The sequence below is a fragment of the Piliocolobus tephrosceles genome, chromosome 9 (genome assembly GCF_002776525.5).
Source record: "Piliocolobus tephrosceles isolate RC106 chromosome 9, ASM277652v3, whole genome shotgun sequence".
Taxonomy (NCBI): domain Eukaryota; kingdom Metazoa; phylum Chordata; class Mammalia; order Primates; family Cercopithecidae; genus Piliocolobus; species Piliocolobus tephrosceles.
The window spans coordinates 70,358,676-70,382,552 of NC_045442.1; the positions used below are offsets into that span (position 1 = coordinate 70,358,676).

Consider the following 23,877-nt stretch of genomic DNA (forward strand, 5'->3'; position numbering starts at 1 on the left):
CAGCTACTCGGGAGGCTGAGGCAGGAGAATGGCGTGAACCCGGGAGGCGGAGCTTGCAGTGAGCTGAGATCCGGCCACAGCACTCCAGCCTGGGTGACAGAGGGAGACTCCGTCTCAGGAAAAAAAAAAAAAAAAACCGAATTGAACATATTTAAGTTCACATGTATAATAACATCCCTCTCATTTCTGCTCATTATGAGTTTATTTTTTTAAAACTTTAATTGCAATATAATATACTTGTTATTATGTTTTCTTTAGTGGGAGTGAAATTAGTGGAACTACAGCTATTGTGACTGGAAAGTGTGCATAATCCCAAGTAGACCCATGGGGCTATGCCATAAATGTGAGTTTTATTTTTCTATATATGATGGTGGAGCAAAGGTGGAAACGCTACTGCAGAGAAATTTTGTAAAAAAGAAATATTTTAAGAAGTTTCCAGTTAAAGGGCTATAATATAGACTGACTTCATGATAGGAATTCAGAGAGAGAGCTCTCTCATTGTAAGCAGGAATAGTAGAAAGAGCGTTTATGTAGGAAGTGGGGCTTGGGAGGATGGTTAGATGTAGGGAGGAAGGAAAATACTCTAGATGCAATGAATGGCCTGACCAAGTCATGAGGGCCTGTGGGGAGAGGGGCACATGGTGGGGGTGGTAGGAACTAAGCTTAGGTAAGTAGGTTGGGAAATAGTGAAGGTCCTTAAAAGCCAGGCAAAGGAATTTAGAATTGGGCAGCAGGGAAGCTTTGTAGCTGCAGAGCAGTAGGAGGACAATATGAAAGCATCTTCAGGAAGATTCATAACCAAATAACAGAAGGAATAGTAGGTGCTAGTGTTGTAACAGAATAAGCTGGATGTCAAACTGACCAGATTTATTTTCTGTTAGTGTAGATTTGCTTCAGATTGACTCCTTATTATAGGTGAGAAATGTTTATAGCAAACTATTTTATTTGCCTTGGAAAAATTGTCATTGCTGTATACAATGGAATTTCATTCTTATTTCTGCAATGGAGCAGAAATGAATAAGGAAGGCAATTCTTGGACCTGATCCAAGGATGTTCAATACTGAATGGATCAAAAAGCATCACTTCTGAGGTGGTCTTGTGATATGAACTTGAAAAGGGCATGGTGTGCATTATCTGTTGGCAGGCAAATGACAGCTTCATTTCGAACTGGACAGTGTTGTCACTTTCTGCCTCAGTGCTGCTCTGACAGTCTGCTTGAGTCAAAACTTGGATTGGTTCACCAGCTTGGACTATTTTTGAAGCATATTGTAATGTCTAGGCTGACTGAATAAAAGAATGTTCCCAAAATACCATGTGAAAGGATGTACTACTGCTACATGATTGCCATTAATCACATTTCTTGGGAATTTTTTGTTTTAACCCTTAAACTTTATTAGTTAAGAACAGTTATGTTATTTACTTGGACAAATTTACCATAATTTATATTCATGCACAAACAAGAAATTTGAGAAGGATTAAAATATGCTTTATACTTAATTTAGATCTCTTTTGACCTAAAGTATGGTATCACATTTTTAGATCATCAGGCCTTGTAGCTTTTTCTTTGCTTGTGATCTTGAACACTCAAAATAATTTGTGATGAAATTTGTATTTTTAAACACACTTGTGGGTGAAAGTGCCCAGAATATCTTTTTTTAACAATTAATTATTTAATCATATCACTTACTGCCCTTTGTTTGCCTGGGGCTAATGTGTGATTTGTGTGTGTGTGTGTGTGTGTGTGTGTGTACTGAGTTTTGTGGTCCTTTCCGTTGCTACAGTATTAGAAGATTTTTGTCTCTTAATGTGGATGTCCAAGTTTCTGTGATGTAATCATTGACCTCTGCCAGCTGCCTTGCTGCATTTTTGACCTAGAGTAAGCACTCAAACTTTAAATAGTTCACCTTTGGACTTGCTACATAAAACGTAATTTAGCACTACTGTTATTTATTTATTTATTTATTTATTTATTTATTTATTTATTTATTTAGAGACAGAATCTCGCTCTGCTGCCCTGGCTGGAGTGCAATGGCGCCATCTTGGCTCACTGCAACCTCCATCTCCCAGGTTCAAGAGATTCTCCTGACTCAGCCTCCCGAGTAGCTGGGACTATAGGCATACGCCACCATGACTAGTCAATTTTTGCATTTGTAGTGGAGATGAGTTTCACCATGTTGGCCAGGCTGGTCTCGAACTCCTGGCCTCAAGTGATCCATCTGCCTCAGCCTCCCAAAGTGCTGGGATTACAGGCATGAGCTACCGTGCCTGACCTAGCACTACTTTTTTTTTTTTTTTTTTTTTTTGAGACAGAGTCTCGCTCTGTTGTCCAGGCTGGAGTGCAGTGGCTTGATCTTGGCTCACTGCAACTTCTGCCTCCCAGGTTCAAGCAATTCTCCTGCCTCAGCCTCCCAATTAGCTGGGACTACAGGCAAGTGCCACCACGCCTGGCTACTTTTGGTATTTTTAGTAGAGACGGGGTTTCACCATGTTGGCCAGCCTGGTCTTGAACTCTGCTCAATTTCTTCAACACCTTCTATGAGCTGGGTATTTTAAGTTGTGTTATTTAATCTACTTCATTTTTCAGATGAAGAGAAGCTCAGTAAGGTGTTGAAAGTTTCTCAGTTCATACATGGCAGAGGTAGGATTCTAACCCTGAACTGTTTGATTCCGAGTATGCTCGTTCCAGTATGCTAAGGTACTTTCTCATTCTTCTTTACAATAGTCTTTTCTTCTAACATAATAGTTATTGTGAGATTTAAATGAGTGAAATGAAATATGTGAAAATGCCTAAAACAAACAAAAAGAAACATTTGGTGATTATGATGCAGGACAGGCAAACCCCAAAATTGAGGCTTAGCCCAAGAGGTTTCTTGACTTTTCCTAGGAAAGAATTCAAGAGCTAGCTGGTGGTGTTAGCAACTTTTATTGAAGCAGCGGTGTACAGCAGCAGCAGCAGACGCACTGCTCCTGGTGGAGCAGGGCTACCCTAGAGGCGGGGTGCCCAGAGTAGCAGCTCAGAGGCAGTTCTGCACACTCATATTTATACCCACTTTTAATTATATTCCAATTAAGGGATGATTTATGCAGAAATTTCTAGAATGCAAGTGGTAGCTTCTAGGTTGTTGGCTCGTTGCCATGGAAAGGGGCAGTAACATCTGGGTGTTGCCATGACAGTGGTAAACTGACCTGACACCCTGGTGGGCATGTCTTATGGGGAGGTGCTTCTACCCTGGATCTGCTTTAGCTAGTCCTCTATGTGGTCCAGTGTCCAAGCCCTGCCTTTGGAATTGAGTACTGACTCTTGCTTCAATTACATATTAGCTTCTTTCTATAGCTTCTTTTTCTCTTCTATAGCTTCTTAATTTTTGTTTCTTAATAGTTTTCTCCAAATAAATGATTCAATTCTTCAGTTCCTTTTTTTTCTGAGACGGTGTCTCACTCTGTACCGCAAGCTAGAGTGCAGTAGCATGATCTCAGCTCACTGCAACCTCCCCATCAAGGACTCAAGCGATTCTCATGCCTCAGGCCCCCAAGTAGCTGGGACTACAGGTGTGCGCCACTACTCCCCACTGATTTTTTGTATTTTAGTAGAGACGGGGTTTCACCATTTTGCCCAGGGTGGTCTCAAACTCCTGAGTTCAGGTGATCTGCTCACCTTGGCCTACCAAAGTGCTGAAATTCCAGGCATGAGCCACCATGCCTGGCCCTTCAGTTACTTTTTAAGCTTTTCTCAGAGATTTTTAAAATCAATTTGTAGTCTTCTGTAGTAAGACTTTTTTTTTTTTTTTTAAATTGGACCATGATTGCTTGTTTTTATTTAATACCCTTTCTTTCTGTATCTGTTGAGTGGGTTACACATTTTTTTTATCCTTTACTCTGTTGAGATAGTCTATGGTTTACCACATGAATATAGATTTGCTGATAATGAACCATTCTTGCATTTCTAGGATAAACCCTACCTGGCTGTGATGAAGAACATATATATATATAGTGCTGAATTTAATTTGCTAATATTTTAAAAGGATTTTGCATTTTTGCTCATGAGGGACCTTTATCTGTAATTTTCTTTTCTTATATTCTTGTCTAGTTTGGGTATCAAGGTTATTTTAGCTTCATAAAATAAGGTCTTTTCTAGTTTTTGAAACAGGTTATGTAAGATAAAGATTATCTGCTCTTGAAAGTTTCTCAAAACTTGCATCTAAAACTCTGTATCTGGTGGTGTCTTTGGGAGGAAGAGATATGACTAAAAAGAAAGTCAGTTTTGTTTTATTATCTAAATCACGTTCTAAATTCATTGTTAGTCAACTGTGGTAATCTGATACTTTTCTAAGAAATTGCCAATTTTATCTAACCTTCCAAATTTATTAGCATAAAATTCATAATAATCTATTCTTTTAAAAATCTCTGTTGTATCTAGTTATATCACATTTCCTATTCAGTATTGCTTATTTCTGCCTTTTGTCTTTTTTTCTTATCGCTCTTGTTAGAGATTTATCTGTCTTACTAGCTTTTCCCACGAAGATCTATTTCATTAAATTCTTTTCTCATATTTATTATTTACTTTTCTCAAGTTTATTATTTGAATACCTTATTTTTAATATTTCAGTCTTTATGTTCATCTTTCTTTTCTTTTCTTTTTTTTTTTTTTTTGAGATAGTCTTGCTGTGTCACCTGGGCTGGAATGCAATGGTGTGATCTCAGCTCACTGCACCCTCTGCCTCCTGGGTTCAAGTGATTCTCCTGCCTCAGCCTCCTGAGTAGCTGGGATTATAGGTGCCCGCTACCACGCCTGGCTAATTTTTGTATTTTTAGTAGAGATGGGGTTTCACTATGTTGGTCAGGCTGGTCTCGAACTCCTGACCTCAGGTGATCCACTCACCTCCGCCTCCCAAAGTGCTGGGACTACAGGCATGTACTGCTTTAATTTTTAAATTAGAGAATTTAAAAATTATTTAAAATAATTTTTTAAAGTTTTCAAAGTTCTTTTTATTATCTTTTGTTATATTTCTAATATAATTGTATTGTACCCAAAGACATGGTTGGTATAATATCAATTCTTGGAAATTCTTTTGTTACATAGAGCTCAGTTCTAGTGAGTTTTTATGTGTGCTTGAAAAGAAAGTATATTCTCTTTTGCTTGGGTATAGAGTTCTATTAATTAGGTCACTATGTAAATATTACTGGTCCAATTTTTTATAGCCTAATTTGTCTGTTTCAACTATCAGCTTATGATTGCTATATGTTAAAAATCTCCTATACTAATTGTAGACCTGTCTATTTTTCTTATAATTGTCAGTGTTAGCTCTATATATTTCAAAGCAATATTGTTAGGTGGTTACAAGTTCGTGATTCTCCTAGGTTCTGAATTCTGTTAATTATTTGTTGCTAATTATCTGTTTTTAGAATGACTGTTGATAGACCTTAGCCTACTGTTGGCTTGTTTCTCCAGATTTTGTTCTTTTTCTTTTAATCTACATCCTAGTTGGTCGGGCGTAGTGGTTCACGCCTGTAATCCCAGCACTTTGGGAGGCCGAGGTGGGCGGATCATGAGGTCAGGAGATGGAGACCATCCTGGCTAACATGGTGAAACCCCGTCTCTACTAAAAAAAAATAAAATAAAATAAAAGTTAGCTGGACATGGTGGCGGGTGCCTGTAATCCCTGCTACTCAGGAGGCTGAGGCTGGAGAATGGCGTGAACCTAGGAGGCGGAGCTTGCAGTGAGCAGAGACTGTGCGCCACTGCACTCCAGCCTGGGCAACAGAGTGAGACTCCGTCTCAAAAAAAAAAAAACTACATCCTAGTTTTTGCCAGTTTTCTTCATAAGTGAAAATATCCTCTTATTGTATCTATTCTACTTCATTTTGTGTTTAGGTAGCCACGCCTGTAACTCTTTTATTACATTCTACTGTAGAACAGTGATTGCCTACTTTTTTCAGCATAAGGACCTTTAAATAATAATAGTGAGATTTTAGGCCGGGCGCGGTGGCTCATGCCTGTAATCCCAGCACTTCGGGAGGCCAAGGCAGGTGGATTACTTGAGGCCAGGAGTTCAAGACCAGTGTGGCAAACATGGTGAAACCCTGTCTCTACTAAAAATACAAAAATTAGCTGGGCGTGTTGGTGCACATCTGTAGGTCCAACTACTCGGGTGACTGAGGCAGGATAATTGCTTGAGCCTGGGAGGGGAGATTGCAGTGATCTGAGATCATGCCATTGCAATCCAGCCTGGGTGACAGAGCGAGACTATGTCTCAAAAAAACAAAAAAAACAAACAAAAACAAAAAACAAAAAAAAAACAACAAAGAAACAAAACAAAACAAAACAACAACAAAATAATAATGGTGAGATTTTAAATTATTTGTTGATTAAGAAATGCATAAAAATGAAAAGATACAGGCTGGGTGTGATGGCTCACACCTGTAATCCCAGCACTTTGGGAGGCTAAGGTGGGTGGATCACTTGAGGTCAGGAGTTTGAGACCAGTCTGGCTAACATGGTGGAATCCCCTCTCTACTAAAAATATAGAAATTAGCTGGGCATGATGATAAGTGCCTGTAATCCCAGCTACTTGGGAGTCTGAGGTGGGAGAATGGCTTGAACCTAGGAGGCGGAGATTGCAGTGAGTGGAGATCACATCACTGCACCCTAGTCTGAGTGACAAAGTGAGACTCTATTTCAAACAAACAAACAAACAAACAAACAAACAAATGATACAGTGAATTTCATAATGTTTTATTTTATTTTATATAATTTTTTGAGACAGGATCTTACTATGTCACCTAGGCTGGAATGTAGTGGTGTGATCACAACTCATTGTAGCCACAGCCTCCTGGGCTCGGGTGATCCTCTCACTTCAGCCTCCCAAGTACCTGGGACTATAGGCATGCATGCTACCATGCTTGGCTAATTAAAAGAAAATTTTTTTTTTTTTTAGAGATAGGATCTTACTATGTTGTCCAGGTGGGTCTAGAACTCCTGGGTTCGACTGAATCCTCCCAGAATACTGGGATTCTAGGGGTTAGCCACCATGCCTGGACAGTTTAGCAATATTTTAAGATAATTTAAAAATTTTATTCATCATAACAGAATCAACATACATTTGAAAACTACTGGTATCTGTAAGACACTCTTGCTTGTATACTCAATTTCTGCTGTAACCCTAGTATAAGATGGAGGAAGGACTGTGGAGCTGATGGACCAGGAGGTAGCAGAGTTCTTGACTGAACTCTGCACACTCAGAATCTGCACTGATGCTAGATTTGACAAGAGAGTAAGGGAAGAGGGGAGAAAGAGCAGGACTAGTTATTCAGGTTTTAAAGGATTTAAAGATTGTGACTCATCCGCTATCTTTCAAATAAACTACTTACCAAGACATGAGGAACATATAGCTTGGGCAGCTGTAACGTTTGTTCCTCTCCCATTCATTCTCAACATTCTGCTTCCCCTTCAATTATCTCTTGACTTGGACAGAGTCCTGTTTTATTTGAAGTGAAGTCAAAACTGGCTGCATACCCTTATAATCTCAATAATCTGAAACAAGAGAATTTAGTGAGCCTGTGGGTTTTTTGTGTGCGTGTGCTCGTGTCGGATGTGTGTGTGTGTGTGTGTGTAGGTGTGTATGTTTAGGCTTTGTTATCTAGTGTACATCCTCTAGCAAAGGGTTTGGTGTTTCCCTTGAAATGTTTTGAATGTTTTCAATATGACTCATTGTGGGTTTTTTTTAAAATTCATTTTCCCCTTAGCTTTATTGAGATATATTTACAAATGGAAATTGTATATATTTAAGCTGCCTCCTTGTGGTTTTATTTTTAGTTTTGGGTGTACTCATGCAGTGTCCTGTACTATCACTGTTTGGCCTTGATAAGAACAAGAAGGCCACTTTGCATTATGTTGTACTTTAAGAGAGTTGGGACAGGGAAATGAATACTTTGTGGATGAGGTCTGTAGGATCTTTAAATGTAGGAGTACAGGGTTGGAGCAGCATGTTTTAGTATTATCACACAGTGTACACCTGGGTGAGTTGGTGCTGCATACTTGCTACTTGAATTAGATTAAAGCTTGTCATTGTACTCTGTGTTCCTGTGTTCCTGACCCCCTCCTAAAAACTGTAACTGTGCTTGTGGTCTTCAGTCAGGTCTCTAGGTGACTAATAGCTGAGGATCCTTGACCTTTCTCAAAATGGCAACTCCAGGAGCAAAGCATATTGGCTATTACTGGTATGCCACAGAATGCATTCATCTCTACTGTTTTAAAGTAAAATCTGTGACAAATGCTTCATATTAATATAGACAAGAAAACTTTCTTCACCTATCTGCTGAGTCTTGAAATCTTCACATATATTATTTTCTAAATTATTATTATTTAACATTTTCTTAAAGATGGAGTCTTGCTCTGTCTCCCAGGCTGGATGGAATACAGTGGCATGATCATAGCTCATGGTAACCTCAAATTTCTGGGCTGAAACAATTCTCCCCTCAGCCTCCTGAATAGCTAGGGCTACAGGCACATGCCATCATGCATGGCTGATTTTTAAAAATTTTTTGTAGAGATGGGGTCTCGCTATGTAGTCTAGGGTGTTCTCAAATTCCTGGGCTCAAGCAATCCTCCTACCTCAGCCTCCCAAAGTGCTGGGGTTATAGGGGTGAACCACCATCCCTGGCTCTATTTTTATTATTTTAAAAAAATCATATGTATATACACATTTCAAGGAGGGAATGAATTGATAGAGGCAGTACTTCCTATTTGAAGGATACTAGAATGGCTGAACTCTCAGTTGCTGATGCCTGAAATTTTATATTGGAGTTCATTCCTTAGGTTAACAATTTAAATCTTAAATATCTAATGAAGGGATAATTTGGGGGGCCTTAGTCATTTTCACTTAGGGCTGTGGCTGAAGGTAGGCTCTTAATATGCGGGAAGGCAGAGAGAGCTTGAGGGCCTGCCTGTACCCCAAACCCCTGTCTTCTCACTCAGGCCTTATATTATGAAGGGTCTGGACTTTAATATTAATCTTCAAACAAGGCCCTGTATGTAGTCACAGGAAAAAGAGAAGTCTTAAAAGATGTTGTCCATGGCCAGGTGTGGTGGCTCACGTTGTAATCCCAGCACTCTGGGAGGCTGAGGTGGCCAGATTGCTTGAGCCCAGGAGTTCAAGACCAGCCTGGGCAACATGGCAAAACCCTACCTCTACTAAAAATACAAAAAATTAGTTGGGCATGGTGGCATGCACCTGTAGTCCCAGTTACTCGGGAGGCTAAGGTAGGAGGATCACTTGAGCCCAGGAGGTCAAGACTGTGGTGAGCCGTGATTGTGCCACTGCACTCCAGCCCAGACAAAAGTTGATCATGCAATTAAAATATTAAATGTAAGCACTTAAATAGACAACCATTTTTATGAACCTGTTTTGGCATTTCTTCATGTTTAAATATGATGGGCTTCTCAGACTGGGAAGCGATCTAGGCCTTTCTTGATGTCTGAAAGATCCTGACAGGATGGGAAGGGAAGGGAAGATCTCAACAAGGGCTAAGAAAAGAGGAAGAAAAGCCCTGACAATTGATTTTGCCTGCCACATAATTATACCAGGGCCAAACTGGTTGGAGATGACAGCGAGGGAGGTGCTGGGTGCATTGGCCAGATGGAGAAAACCTCACTGACCAGCTTCTTATGTTCTGACTTCCTTCCCTCCACCTGTTTCCTTCCCATCTCCCAAGTGTCGTCATAGCCTTGTTTGATCAGATATGTTTGTGGGCTCTGCAACAAGCTCTCTCTCTAAAACAGGGATCGTGGGATGTAAACACCTGTTTCCTTGGGTGTGCTCCAGGAACTGCGACCTCCATGAAATCAAATTTTCAGGTGTTCTGTTCCATAGTACTTTACTCTTGGGCAAACAATGCATCTTTTTGACAATATTTGTAACCTAAATGGCTATACTGTCTAAGATCAGCTTTAATTTTTTTGTTTTTATTAAAACAATGAACGTGATATGAGTTACTTCCACTCCTCCTCAACTTTTTTTTTTTTTTTTGGTGGGAGTGAAAGTTGAACTTGACTGTTTTCAAGTGCTTTCCAGTTTTAACTTATGGACCATATGTCTAAATAGACTTAATCACGCCATTTCCTTTATATTATTTTGTCTAAAGCTCTCCTTCCACGGCCAAACCAGTGAGCTGAGCTTTTTACAGAGTAGATTGAGATTGTTTGGCTTTAGAGTGAGCTACCTGCACTTTGTGATGGTAGACTGCCCTCCCTAGTCCAACTAGGCCTATTGCAAGTGCAGGTTATTTCTCACAGAAAGGATGTGTGTGTGTGCGTGTGTGTGCATGTGCGTATGCGTGAGAGAGAGAGAAAGAGAGAGAGAGATCTACTGGAAAAAGAGCTCAAAGAGATGCTGCAAAGAGAATCATCTTTATAAGTAGTGCTGAGCTTCTGAAGGCAGGAGCAGTGTAGTTGTTACCTTCTCCATCACAACATTCCTAACCTCTTAGGTAAAAATGACTCCTCCTGGCCAGGCACGGTGGCTCACACCTGTAATCCTAGCACTTTGGGATCAGCTGAGGTTGGGAGTTCGAGACCAGCTGGCCAACATGGTGAAACCCCATCTCTACTAAAAATACAAACATTAGTTGGGCGTGGTGGTACATGCCTATAATCCCAGCTGCTGGGAGACTAAAGCTTGAGAATCACTTGAATGTGGGAGGCAGAGGTTGCAGTGGGCTGAGATTGTACCACTGCACTCCAGCCTGGGTGACAGAGCAAGACTCCATTTCAAAAAAAAATCTCCTCCTGCTTTTGCACCCATACTTTCTTTTTCTTTTTTTTTGAGACGGAGTCTTGCCCTGTTGCCCAGGCTGGAGTGCAGTGGTGCCAACTTGGCTCATTGCAACCTCCACCTCCTGGGTTCAAGTGATTTTCCTTCCTCAGCTTCCTGAGTAGCTGGGATTACAGGTGTGTGCCACTATGCCCGGCTAATTTTTGTATTTTTTTTGTTAGTAGAGATGGAGTTTCACCATGTTGGTCAGGCTGGTCTCGAACTCCTGACCTTGTGATCTGCCCGCCTTGGCCTCCCAAAGTGCTGGGATTACAGGCATGAGCCACCGCGTCTAGCCCGCTGGACATACTTCTAAAGACTGATTTGTATTTGTCTCCTCCTACCAAGGTTCCTCTTAGGAATATTAAAAAAAATTCCCATTTCTAGGAATCCTAGCATATAATAGTTCCTCAATGTATTAGATGAATAAATATATGAAAGAATTTAACTAAAGGAATTTAAGATTAGTGACTCTGCTGGGCACAGTGGCTCATGCCTATAATTCTGGCACTTTGGGAGGCCAAGGCAGGAGGATCACTTGAGTCCAGGAGTTCAAGACCGGTCTGGGCAACATAAGGAGACCTTGTCTGTACAAAACATAAAAAATTAGCTGGGTGTGGTGATGTGCGCCTATAGTCTCAGCTACTTGAGAGGCTGAGGTGGGAGAATCACTTGAGCCCAGGAGTTCAAGACCATTCTGGGCAACACAGTGAGATCCTGTCTCTACAAAAAAATATAAAAAATAAAAAATTATCTGGGCATGGTGGCATGTGTCTGTGGTCTCAGTTACTTGATAGGCTGAGGTGTGAGGATCACTTGAATCTGGGAGGTTGAGACTACAGTGAGCTGTGATAGTACCACTGCACTCCACCCTGGGTAACAGAGCGAGACCCTGTCTAGAAAAAAAATTTAGTAACTCACTTTTTCTGCATACAGTCTAAAAGAACTGTTAAAAAGGACTTGTAGGCAGGGCGTGGTGGCTCACACCTGCAATCCCAGCATTTTGGAAGGCCGAAGGGGGTTGGTCACTTGAGGTCAGGAGTTGGAGACCAGCCTGGGCAATACGATTAAACCTCATCTCTACACAAAATACAAAAAAAAAATTAGCTGGGCATAGTGGTACATTCCTGTAGTTCCAGCTACTTGGGAGGCTGAGGCAGGAGGATTGCTTAAGCCCAGGAGATGGAGGTTGCCGTGAGTTGAGATCGTGCCACTGCACCCCAGCCTGGGCGACAGAGCGAGACTCTGTCTCCAAAAAAAAAAGACTTGTGGTAGTCTTTTTATAATCTCTAAATGTATTTTCCTCTTATTCGGCATACATTTAATCTTCTTGGTTAGTGATAATTGAAATCACATGGAACTGAGGAATTTGTGCTCTTTTTTTCTTACAAAATAATTACTCATACTCAAGGTCTTCTCCTAAATTGTCTCAAATTATAGTAGCTGGTAATTCTGGGAAGAATGTATTAGAGGGTCATGAGTAAGCATATTTAGGGATCCCATAAGGCTGTCATTGGTCCATTTGATATATAGCATAAGATTTTTTTCTAGCAATTTAGGTTGAAGATTCAAAGGGAGAGAGAAGTACTAGTTGATTGATTTACAGTATCTAATTAAATATTATTAGTCTATAGTTAAGATATACAATTATTTAGGAAACTGACCTTATCCCTACTTTCATTCTTTAAATACTTTTTAGAAATTCAGATTTCTATTAAAATATACAAGATCACTTTAAGAAGCTAGGGAGCTTGAATGTTTAAATAAAATCCAATTTTCCGTACACAAGACAGACTTCTTCCTGTTTCTGACTGCTGGTTAGTCTTAGTGGGATTTGTTTGGCTTTTATGAATGCCATTAAATTTGAATGTGCAGATCAGATGTCTTATTGTATTAAAAAATGGTGCAGTCTCTGTTTTGGACCTTTCATTTTACCACACAAGGGAACCATTAGTGATAATCAATTTTATTCCTGTAAACCTTTTCCATTTCATCTTTTCTTTTTCAGTTTCCTTTCTCCATAATGGTCATTCCTGTCATTTTTTCCCCAAATTTGAAAAACTTATACAGTAACTGGATTTCGTGAATGGATATATCACAAGACTTGTAGTTGGTGATGCTTTTGTTTGTTGGCTATAATTTCATAAATGTTCAAGTTCCCTGGAAACAATTTAAATATTACCCTCCCACTACTTTCTCTTCTTTGGAAACTTTAATTACACATGTATTAGGTTGCTTGGAGTTGTCCCACAGCTCACTGATGCCGTTTGTTTTTTAAAATCTTTTTTCACCCTGTTTTATTTTGGATAGTCTTTATTGCTATGACTTCAATTTCACTATTTTTTTTCCCAGCAATATCTAATCTGCCAGTAATTCACAGTGTATTTTTAGATCCCAGACATATCTTTCGTATCTAGTTGTTCTATTTGGGTCTTTTTCTCTATCTTCCATTTATGTAACTAGTGTAACCAATCTACTTTTTTTTTTTTTTTCTTTTGAGACAGGATCTTGCTGTGTCACCCAGGATGGAGTGCAATCATGGCCCACTGCAGCCTCAACCTCCTGGGCCCAAGTGATCCTCCAACCTCAGCCTCAAGAGTAGCTGGGGCTACAGGCACGTGACACTGTGCCATTACATTTTTTATTTTTATTTTTTTGAGATGGGGTCTTACTCTGTTGCCTAGGCTGGAGTGCAGTGGTGCAATCATGGCTCACTGCATCCTCGAATTCCCTGGGCTTAGGTGATCCAGCCACCTCAGCCTCCTGAGTAGCTGGGACTATAGGCATGCAGCACAACACATGGCTAATTTTTTGTAAAAATGGGGTTTTGCCATGCTGCCCAGGCTGGTCTTGAACTCCTGAGTTCAACAGATCCTCCTGCCCCAGCCTCTCAAAGTGCTAGGATTACAGGTGTGAGCCACCATGCCTGGCCTAGTTTTTTTTTTTTTTTTTTGTAGAGATGGAGTCTTGCTATATTGCCCAGGCTGGCCTTGAACTCCTGGCCTCAAGCAATCCTTCTGCTTCAGCCTCCCAGACCATGGCACTGTGCCGAGCTCAATCTTTACTTTTGTTTTTTGAACATGTGGAATATAGTTATAACCATTTTAATGTTCTTATCTACTGATTCTGTCATCTTTGTCATTTCTAGGTGGGTTTTGTTTTGAGACAGGATTTTATTCTGTCACCCAAGATGGGGTGTGGTGGTGCAATAATGGTTCACTGCAGCCTTGGCCTCTTGGGCTCAAGTGATTCTCCCATCTTAGCCTCCCGAGTAGCTGGGACCACGGGCACTTGCCACTGTGCCTGGCTAATTTTTAAATTTTTTGTAGAGACAAGGTCTTCCTTAGCCGGGCGCAGTGGCTCACACCTATAATCCCAACACTTTGGGAGGCTGAGGCAGGTGGATCACTTGAGGCCAGGAGTTCGAGACCAGCCTGGCCATCATGGTAAAACCCCATCTCTACTAAAAATATAAAAATTAGCCAGCTGCGGTGTGGTAGCACAAACTTGTAATCCCACCTACCTGGGAGGCTGAGGCACAAGAATCCTTTGAACCCAGCAGGTGGAGGTTGCATTGAGCTATCACGCCACTGCACTCCAGCCTGGGCAACACAGCCAGGCTTTGTCTAAAAAAAAGAAGACAGGGTCTCCCTGTGTTGTCCAGGCTGGTCTTGAACTCCTGGCCTCAAGCAGTCCTCCTCTCACCTCAGCCTCCAAAAGTATTGGAATTACAGGCGTGAGCCATGACACCAGGCCTAGGTTGGTTTTGAATGATTGACTTTTCATTATTGGTGGTATTTTCATGCCTTTTTGTATACCTGATAATTTTTGATTGGATGAGAGTTTCCTCTTACTGCTGTGACAAGTCACCACAAAATTTGTGGTTTAAAACAACACAAATTTATTATCTTACAGTTCTGGAAGCCAGAAGTCCAAAGTGAGTCAGCAGGGCCACATTCTTTCTGGAAACTCTAGAAAAGACTCTGTTTCTTTGCCTTTTCCAGCTTCTAGAGGCTGCCTGCTTTCCTTGCCGCTTGTAGCCCCACATTACTCCAGTCTCTGCTTTCATCATCATACCTCCTTCTCTCCTGCTTTCATTACCATGCCAGCGAATTAATGCCCTCAGTTTGCTGATAAAATAACTGTCAACTTAGATTTCTGTACTACTATAATAGTCTTTGAAGAATGAGGACAAAATAGACATTATCAAACAAAAACGGATACATTTTGTCACCAGCAGACTTTTACTAGAGGAAATACCAAAGAATGTACTTCAGACAAGTCAGCTGATCCCTGACGTAAGCCTGAAATACAAGAGGGAATGATGAGCCAAGATACTGGACAGTTTGTTGGTAAATGTAGACAAGCGTTGATGTATATAATAATGGGATGTTTTTACTCAATGTTTCTGATACTAGATGTATGGGTTTTTTTTTCCACACCAACAACCAGTCTTCCAACTCTTCAGACACCACCTTGGTATTCAGCAACTGAATTCAATTCTGACACTAACTATCCAGAGTTACTGTCAGACTCCACAGGTTTAAGTGCTTAGTCCCATAAAACTTTCCTCACTGCAGATACCAGTCACAAGTATTGGGTGCCTGGTGTACCCACACTTCTGTCTGACTTTACTACAAAAATGGGAGTTCCTGCAACTCCCAGCTTTCGGGTTTGATAATTCGCTAGAATGTCTCTTGTAACTCATGGAAATACTTTACTCAAATAGTTATCAGTTTATTATAAAGGATATAACCCAGGAACAGCCAAATGGAAGAGATGCATAGGGCAAGATATGAGGAGGAAGCTTTCATGATGTCTGGGTGCACCACCTCCCAGCACCCGGATGTGTTCACCAACCCAGAAACTCTCTCATCATGCCTTGATGTTTCTGGAACCAGCTTCCATTTTGAAGCTATCTAGGGTCCCCTAGCCACTAGTCATCTTATTAGCATACAAAAGACACTTTTTTGTTTTTTTGAGACAGGGTCCAGCTCTGTCACCCACACTGGAGTGCAGTGGCATGATCATAGCTCTCTATAGCCTTGATATCCTGGACTCAAGCAATCCTCCTGCCTCAGCCTCCTGAGTAGCTAGGACTACAGTTGTGAACCACTGTGCCTGCCTATTTTTTTTTTTTTTTAATTTTTAGTAGAGGGTCTTGCTCTGTTACCCAGACTGGTCTGGAACTCCTGAGCTCAAGTGATCCTCCTGCCTTGTGCTCCCAAAGTACTGGGATTACAGGCATGAGCCACTGTGCCTGTCCACAAAGACACTCTTAAGTGTCAAAAGACACTTTTAGGGAAAATGTTTTTCCTAAAATTTGGATCACTCATTCTTTTTAAGAACACATAGAAAATTTATAAAAATGAATCATATGTTAAGCCATGAAGCTAGCCTAAATACATTTTAGTGTCTTAAGACCATATTTTCTACACAGCTCATTTGAATGATAAATCAGTGATGAGAAAGTAAGTGGAAGAGTCCTTTATATGTAGAAGTATATTTTAAAATTCTCGAACAATTTATTGTTAAATAAATCACAGTGACAGTTAGAAATGAATGACAAAAACACTACCTATCAAAACTCATGGGGCCAGTAAACAGTGAAACAAGCAAACAATCCTCAGTTTTATTAATAAAAGAAAAATGCAGGGCTGGGCACAGTGGGTTCAAATCTATAATCCCAGCACTTTTTTTTTTTTCCCCAGACTGAATCTCACTCTGTCACTCAGGCTGGAGTGCAGTGGCGTGATCTTGGCTTAATGCAACCTCCGCCTCCCAGGTTCAAGCAATTCTCCTGCCTCAACCTCCCAAGGAGCTGGGATTACAGGCGCTTGCCACCATGCCTGGTTAATTTTTGTATTTTTAGTAGGGACAGTCTCCAACTCCAGACCAGGGCTGGTCTCCAACTCCTGACCTCAAGTGATCCACCTACCTCAGCCTCCCAAAGTGCTGGAATTACAGGTGTGAGCCACTGTGCCTGGCCCCCAGCACTTTAGGAGTCTGATATGGATGAATTGCTTGAGCCCAGAAGTTCACAGCCTGTGCAACATGGCAACACTCCATCTCTAAAGAAATAAACATAATTAGCTGGGCATGATGGTGTGTGCATGTAGTCCCAGCTACTTGAGAGGCTGAAGTGGGAGGTGACCAGGAGGTTGAGGCTGCAGTGAGCCATGATTGCACCACTGCACCTGCCGCCTGGGAAACAGACTGAGACCCTGTCTCAAAAAAAAAAAAAAAAAAAGAAAAGAAAAGAAAAAGAAAAAAGGCAAATTAAATTCACAATAATTTATCATTTCACATTGACTAGAATGGCATATTAAAAGTTCAGACATTGAGGATCAAGTTTGTATACTGCTGGTAGAAGTATTCAATTGATACAGTCATTTTGGAAAGCAGATTGTCATTCCCTGTTAAAGTTGAGTATATACATTTTCTGTAATTTAGTATTTCCGTTATTAGATATATAATCTAAACTCTGTTCATGTGTACCAGGAGCCAGAATAAAAATTTTCATAGCACTATTATTCATATTAACACTAATAACAGAAACAAGAACCTAGAACACCTCTAACATCCAGCAGAGGTAGAATGGGTAAATCAATTTTGGTATATTCTTTTTTGCTTTTTGAGACGGAGTTTCGCTCTTGTTGCCCAAGCTGGAGTGCAATGGCGTGATCTCAGCTCACCGCAACCTCCGCCTCCCGGGTTCAAGTAATTCTCCTGCCTCAGCCTCCCGAGTAGCTGGGATTACAGGCATGTGCCACCATGCCCAGCTCATTTTGTATTTTTAATAGAGACGGGGTTTCTCCATGTTGGTCAGGCAGGTCTTGAACTTCTGACCTCAGGTGATCTGCCCGCCTCAGCCTCCCAAAGTGCTGAGTGAGATTACAGGCGTAAGCTACCATGCCTGGCCAACTTTGGTATATTCTTACAGGGATTACAACACAGTAGCTACAGTTGTTAACATGATGGACTAAACATTATAGTGTTGAACAAAAAGAACAGTCACAGAAGCATGAATAACAGTATGATTCTGCTTAAGTTCCAATATAGGCAGAACTCAACAAAAAGTTGCTTAGGTATGTATACATATATAGGTGGTAAAAGTATAAAGAAAATCAAGAAAATAATTAACAACATTCAGAGTAATAATTATCTCTGGAGAATAGGAAGGAGGATTTGGTTAAGGTGGGGTTCTAAATTACCTGGTACTATTTTGTAAAATGATTTTTTTTTTCTTTTTAGACTGAGTCTCACTCTATTGCCCAGGCTGGAGTGCAGTGGCGTGATCCTGGCTCACTGTAACCTCTGCCTCCTGGGTTCTACCGATTCTCTTGCCTCAGCCTCCTGTGTAGCTGGGATTACAGGTGCCTGCCACCACACCCAGCTAATGGGTTCAAATGATTCTCCTGCCTCAGCCTCCCCAGTAGCTGGGATTACAGGTCCCTGCCACCATGCCCGGCTAATTTTTGTACTTTTAGTAGAGATGGGGTTTCACCATGTTGGCCAGGCTGATCTCGAACTCCTGACCTAAAGTAATCCACCCGCCATGGCCTCCCAAAGTGCTGGGATTACAGGTGTGAGCCACCACGCCCGGCTGCCCTTTTTATGTACTTTTAATAGAACAACAGCTAAGTGAAAAAAGCAGAATACAGCGAGTGTACATAGTATGATCCTATTTGTGTAAAAAAGGGGGAAATGTACATTTTTGCTTCATTTAGGCCTGAAATGTTTTATGAAGACATTTACATACAGAGGAAATACAACATTGGAGGAAACTCTATATTGGTTGCAAGTGGGATGGAATGAGTGCATGGAAGATAGTGAAGGGAAGGAGATTTTTCAATATAAGCCCTTTTGGTTTTAAGTATGTGTATATACTTGTGTAATATGTATGAATATATATTATATATTTAAAATCAAATTAAAATTTTAATTTTAAAAATAAAAAGAACAAAATACCCAGTCCTCTAAGCCCGATCAAGTGCCACATCAAACAGGTCTTGCCCTTCACTGATATTTATTATGTACTGCCTTATGTTTTTTTGTTATTGTTTGTTTATTTTGGAGACAGAGTCCTACTCTGTTACCCAGGCTGAAGTGCAGTGGCATGATCTCGGCTCACTGCAACCTCTGCCTCTGATTCTCCTGCCTCAGCCTTCTAAGTAGCTGGGATTCCAGATGTCCACCACTATGCCTGGCTAATTTTTGTATTTTTAGTAGAAATGGGGTTTCACCATGTTGGCCAGGCTGGTCTCGAATTCCCGACCTCAAGTGATCCGCCCACCTTGGCCTCTCAAAGTGCTGGGATTACAGGCATGAGCCACCGCGCCCTGCCATGTATTAGCTTATTCTGACAATGTTTGTGTCTTGCCTTAGTAAAATATGCTCCTTGAGAGTTAGAATAGTGCTTTTTACATCCTTGTATACATACCTACAGTGTCCACAGCCCAGTGCTTCTTATGTAGTTGAAATTCATAAGTTGGTTTAATTCTACTTGTTAACAATGTAATACTGCTTTATACTTGTGGAGCTTCTGTATTACTTCATTTATCCTCAAAACAACCCTGTGAGGTAGGCTTTTATTTGCAGGTGACATTTTCTGTGTTTTCAAATGAGAATGTATAATTTTGGCTAAGCATTTTAACTTTAAGCAGTTTGTTCCTTATCTTTATAAGTTACTCAGTCACAACATAATGGCTATATTGAATATGAGACTAGAGGAGATGATCTATTAGGTTATTTTCAACTCTGTGTGATGAATAATTGAATGAATGAATACATTTTATTAGTACAAGGAAGGCAAAGAGAATACTTGGTGTATGCATTTTGGGTTCCTCTTTTAAATGAATCCCTCCCCAGTTCCCCTCCCGCCACTCAACCTTTGGCTGACCTGGTTGCTTATATTAATATTAAACTATTAATAACTGACTTAGTTACTAATACTAGTGACCTTTAATTAACAATATATTTTCATTTTCATTTTTGTTTTTATTTTCTTTTAACAATCTATTTTCAAATGGTCCAATGGATTTAACAAACAAATTTATTTAGCTAGATGAATGAGTGAGAAATTTATGCATTGCTTCATACTTTTTTTGTGTGTTTTTTCCTATTCCTTTGCTTTGTTTAGTTATTAAATTTCACTTAACACCATACTTTGGCATTTTATTTCCAGATGTTAGATCTGAAAATGATGCCAAGGATTTCAGTTCTTTGCGCAGTGTCTTTTAATGACAGTGTGTGTAGGGTGGGGTGGGGGGGAATAACGAAACAAAGGCATTACAGAGATAGAGCAACCTAAAGTCAAGGAGCCCAGATGTTTTCTCATTATTTTTTGTTGTCAGGAAATAAAGAATAAGGGCAGTGCACTGAATGAATGTGCTGCTTTTACCTGTAATTTTGTAATTTTCTATTTGAAACAGGGTCTCTCAAAATGCTGGGATGACAGACATGAGCCACTGCGCCCTGCCTAAATTGTAAAATCTAAAAACTTAGGTCCTATTATCAATTGGTCTTGGCTATTTTTCATGTAGGGAAAAGAAGTGTGAATTTCCATGCATATTCTGTGTTTGCATTTGCATATGGTGTTCTTCTGTGTGGTTCTGCCAGTGTCTTAACCTGTGTTCTTCCCTATAGGGTGGAGAATGCTTGCACCAAGCTTGTCCAGGCAGCTCAGATGCTTCAGTCAGACCCTTATTCAGTGCCTGCTCGAGACTATCTAATTGATGGGTCAAGGGGCATCCTCTCTGGAACATCAGACCTGCTCCTTACCTTCGACGAGGCTGAGGTAGGCAATCTGAGACAAAAAGCCTACTCTTAAAGATAGTAATGGGCTGGGTGCGGTGGCTCAAGCCTGTAATCCCAGCACTTTGGGAGGCCAAGACGGGCGGATCACGAGGTCAGCAGATCGAGACCATCCTGGCTAACACAGTGAAACCCCGTCTCTACTAAAAAATACAAAAAACTAGCCGGGTGAGGTGGCGGGGGCCTGTAGACCCAGCTACGCAGGAGGCTGAGGCAGGAGAATGGCGTAAACCCAGGAGGCGGAGCTTGCAGTGAGCTGAGATCCGGCCACTGCACTCCAGCCTGGGCGACAGAGTGAGATTCCGTCTCAAAAAAAAAAAAGATAGTAATGGAAGACTGATGATTGTTTAGAACAAAAATATGTTGAATCCTGCACATCTGTGTTACTGTGTTTGCTAGTTGTCCACTCATGTGATTGAATACTCTGAAATATATTTTCAGGTCCGTAAAATTATTAGAGTTTGCAAAGGAATTTTGGAATATCTTACAGTGGCAGAGGTGGTGGAGACTATGGAAGATTTGGTCACTTACACAAAGAATCTTGGGCCAGGTTAGTTATCTCCAATTTCTATAACATTTTTGAAGGGTTGTTCATGTTGGAGCCAAAGGAAAGGGTACCCTCTTCCTACTTTTTGCAGAAGATAGGTGAAGATGAATTGGACTTTCAGGTGTCTGCTCTGTTGATAGAGCTGATGCTGTGCTTTGAAGTGATGTCATTGTCTCTGGTATCTGAATCTGCTTTCTATATATCCTGGCCTTGTCAAACGAATTAAACCAAACATTGCAAATACTGCTACTGGGGAATGTAGGAAATAGTTATCTATTACTTTAATGCTGAAGGCCATCCTGCATCCTGATCTCTTCATTCCACATTACACAGCATTCCTTCACTGTCTGCCAGCTGGCCTGTAGTTCTTTATGACCTCTTAGCTTGCTAATTAATTAGCCTGCCTACTATTATGAATTCATGCCCTAACCGAAGGCTGCATAATATTACCAGACCTAGAAGGAGAGAAGAGCTATTGTGGTTAAATTTTATTTTGAAATGATTATTCAGGCATCTGAGCATTAAATATTCAAAATATATAAACGGATACCAGCTTTTGATGTTACAGACATATAACATGAACTTGAGGGTCTTTAAAGTATGAATGCGACCAGTGACAAGATATGTTAGATGTTTAATCTTCTTAACTTGATTTTTACCACTTTATAAAATTCATTTGTTTTATGTGAAATGTTGATTTTTAATTAACAACATTTTTATGAGGTTCTAGTGTAGGTGTTCTATAAAACTTAATGGCAGTTAAGAATTTGAGCCATCACTGAAGATCACCTGGAAATAGGTTTCTCTGGTGGCTTTATAGTAGTCCTCTTAAAATTTCTTATAATACTGGCAAAAATGTATTTCCCCAAATGGAATCTTATGCAGAATCCCCAAACATAAAAGACAAAATGGAGCTCCTTTCGGTGAAGCAGGAGCAGCCCCATCTCTGCTTCTCTTTGGTCTTGATGGTCTATGAGACAACTTGAGAAATCCTAGGAGGAATTTGAAAATCAAAGCTTTGGAGAATCACATAGCGCCTTTGAATAACAACCAACGTAAACAAAAAGTGCTAGCAGACTGATTCCAAAACACCAGATGCTTTCAAACACTGTCATTCCTATAATTATTTTTATAATATTTCTATTTGTTTCTAATTATAAAACTAGTACATGCTTATTTTGGACAAATTGGAAAGTACAGAAAAATAGAAAGATGAAAACAAAACATATCATTGTCATTCTTAGACCTTTTTTCAGCCACTGGATTCAGTACTAGGCTCATGTGAGACTTTTACATAACATAGTAGAGAGTTCAGAGACATAGCATGAAACCTGTATGCATAGAAGCCTGGAAAAACGTTTTTTCCCTGACTTGTGAATTTCTTTTTAATAAATATATATTTATTCATTTAGATGTTTAATATTTGTGAATGTATTTATATCAAAATATGAAAATGTTTATCACATTTAGGGTTTACATTTCATACATTACTTTCATTGAAAAGAGTAATGTTGCATAAATATTAGAGTTCAGTGATGGTGTCTGTTGTTTAAATAAGTGAGCAATCAGTTTGAATTTTCATAGTATTTCATAATGGATTTAGAGTGGTCTGGCTGGGAAAGCCGGACCCTGGATTGTTTCACTACTCACTCTGCACAGTTTCTTCTTTGTGCCCCAGGAATGACTAAGATGGCCAAGATGATTGACGAGAGACAGCAGGAGCTGACTCACCAGGAGCACCGAGTGATGTTGGTCAACTCAATGAATACCGTGAAAGAGTTGCTGCCAGTTCTCATTTCAGGTACTTCCTGCCTGTACATTATTTTATACGGGGAAAAAAATGTTAGCGTGTTCTAAACTCTGAGGTTCATTTTCTTTTATTTATTTATTTATTTATTTATTTATTTATTTATTTATTGAGATGAAGTCTCACTCTGTCGCCAGGCTGGAGTGCAGAGATGCTATCTCAGCTCACTGCAACCTCTGCCTCCTGTGTTCGAGTGATTCTGCTGCCTCAGCCTTCCTAGTAGCTGGGATACAGGTGTGCACCGCCACACCTAGCTAATTTTTGTATTTTCAGTAGAGATGGGGTTTCACCATGTTGGCCAGGATGGTCTTGATCTCTTGACCTCATGATCTGCCTGCCTCGGCCTCCCAAAGTGCTGGGATTACAGGTGTGAGCTATGGCTCCTGGCATGAGATTCATTTTCTTTTGTGGCTTCACTGCATATCCTTCAGCTTAGTTAAAAATGAGGCCTGATTGATTGGTTATCACATGATGGCTGTAGCTGATTGGCTGAGAACCAGTCTTCTTCTCTAACACTGTCCTTCTCCTGTTCTTTGTTTGAAATTGCCTTCCTGTGGCCTAATTCTGTTCTCTTAAAGCTCTAACAAGTCCCTTTCCTGGGAGGTGGACTCTCCTCTATAAACTCTAGTCTGGGATATTAAATTTTCACACCTTTATTTGTGTTATAGAAAAATAATTAGGAGCTGGAATGGATATTATAGAGCGCCATATGATAAAGACATGAACTCAGAGCCCCATACACAGTTTTTCCTAAAAGATATTTAACTGTTCTTTACATCATGAGTAGATCAGTTCTTTAGTCACCAGCTGGGACCACCTTCCCATTGGGCAGCACCTTGAAATGCAAACATGGTAGCTGCTGTCTCGACTAGCAAAAGGGAGTTGCACTTATTGAGTGT

The 23,877-nt window shown here is 40.3% G+C and overlaps 1 protein-coding gene across 2 annotated transcripts in view; it reads left to right on the plus strand.

Moving 5' to 3' along the window:
• VCL (vinculin) overlaps nucleotides 1-23,877 on the plus strand; it is a 125,867-nt gene that overhangs the window by 55,264 nt on the left and 46,726 nt on the right. For both annotated transcript variants that reach the window (XM_023204903.1, XM_023204902.1), the window contains exons 3-5: nucleotides 20,457-20,607; nucleotides 21,066-21,174; nucleotides 22,850-22,972. In XM_023204903.1, the coding sequence (XP_023060671.1) occupies nucleotides 20,457-20,607; nucleotides 21,066-21,174; nucleotides 22,850-22,972 (383 nt within the window). The remainder of the gene's footprint in view (nucleotides 1-20,456; nucleotides 20,608-21,065; nucleotides 21,175-22,849; nucleotides 22,973-23,877) is intronic.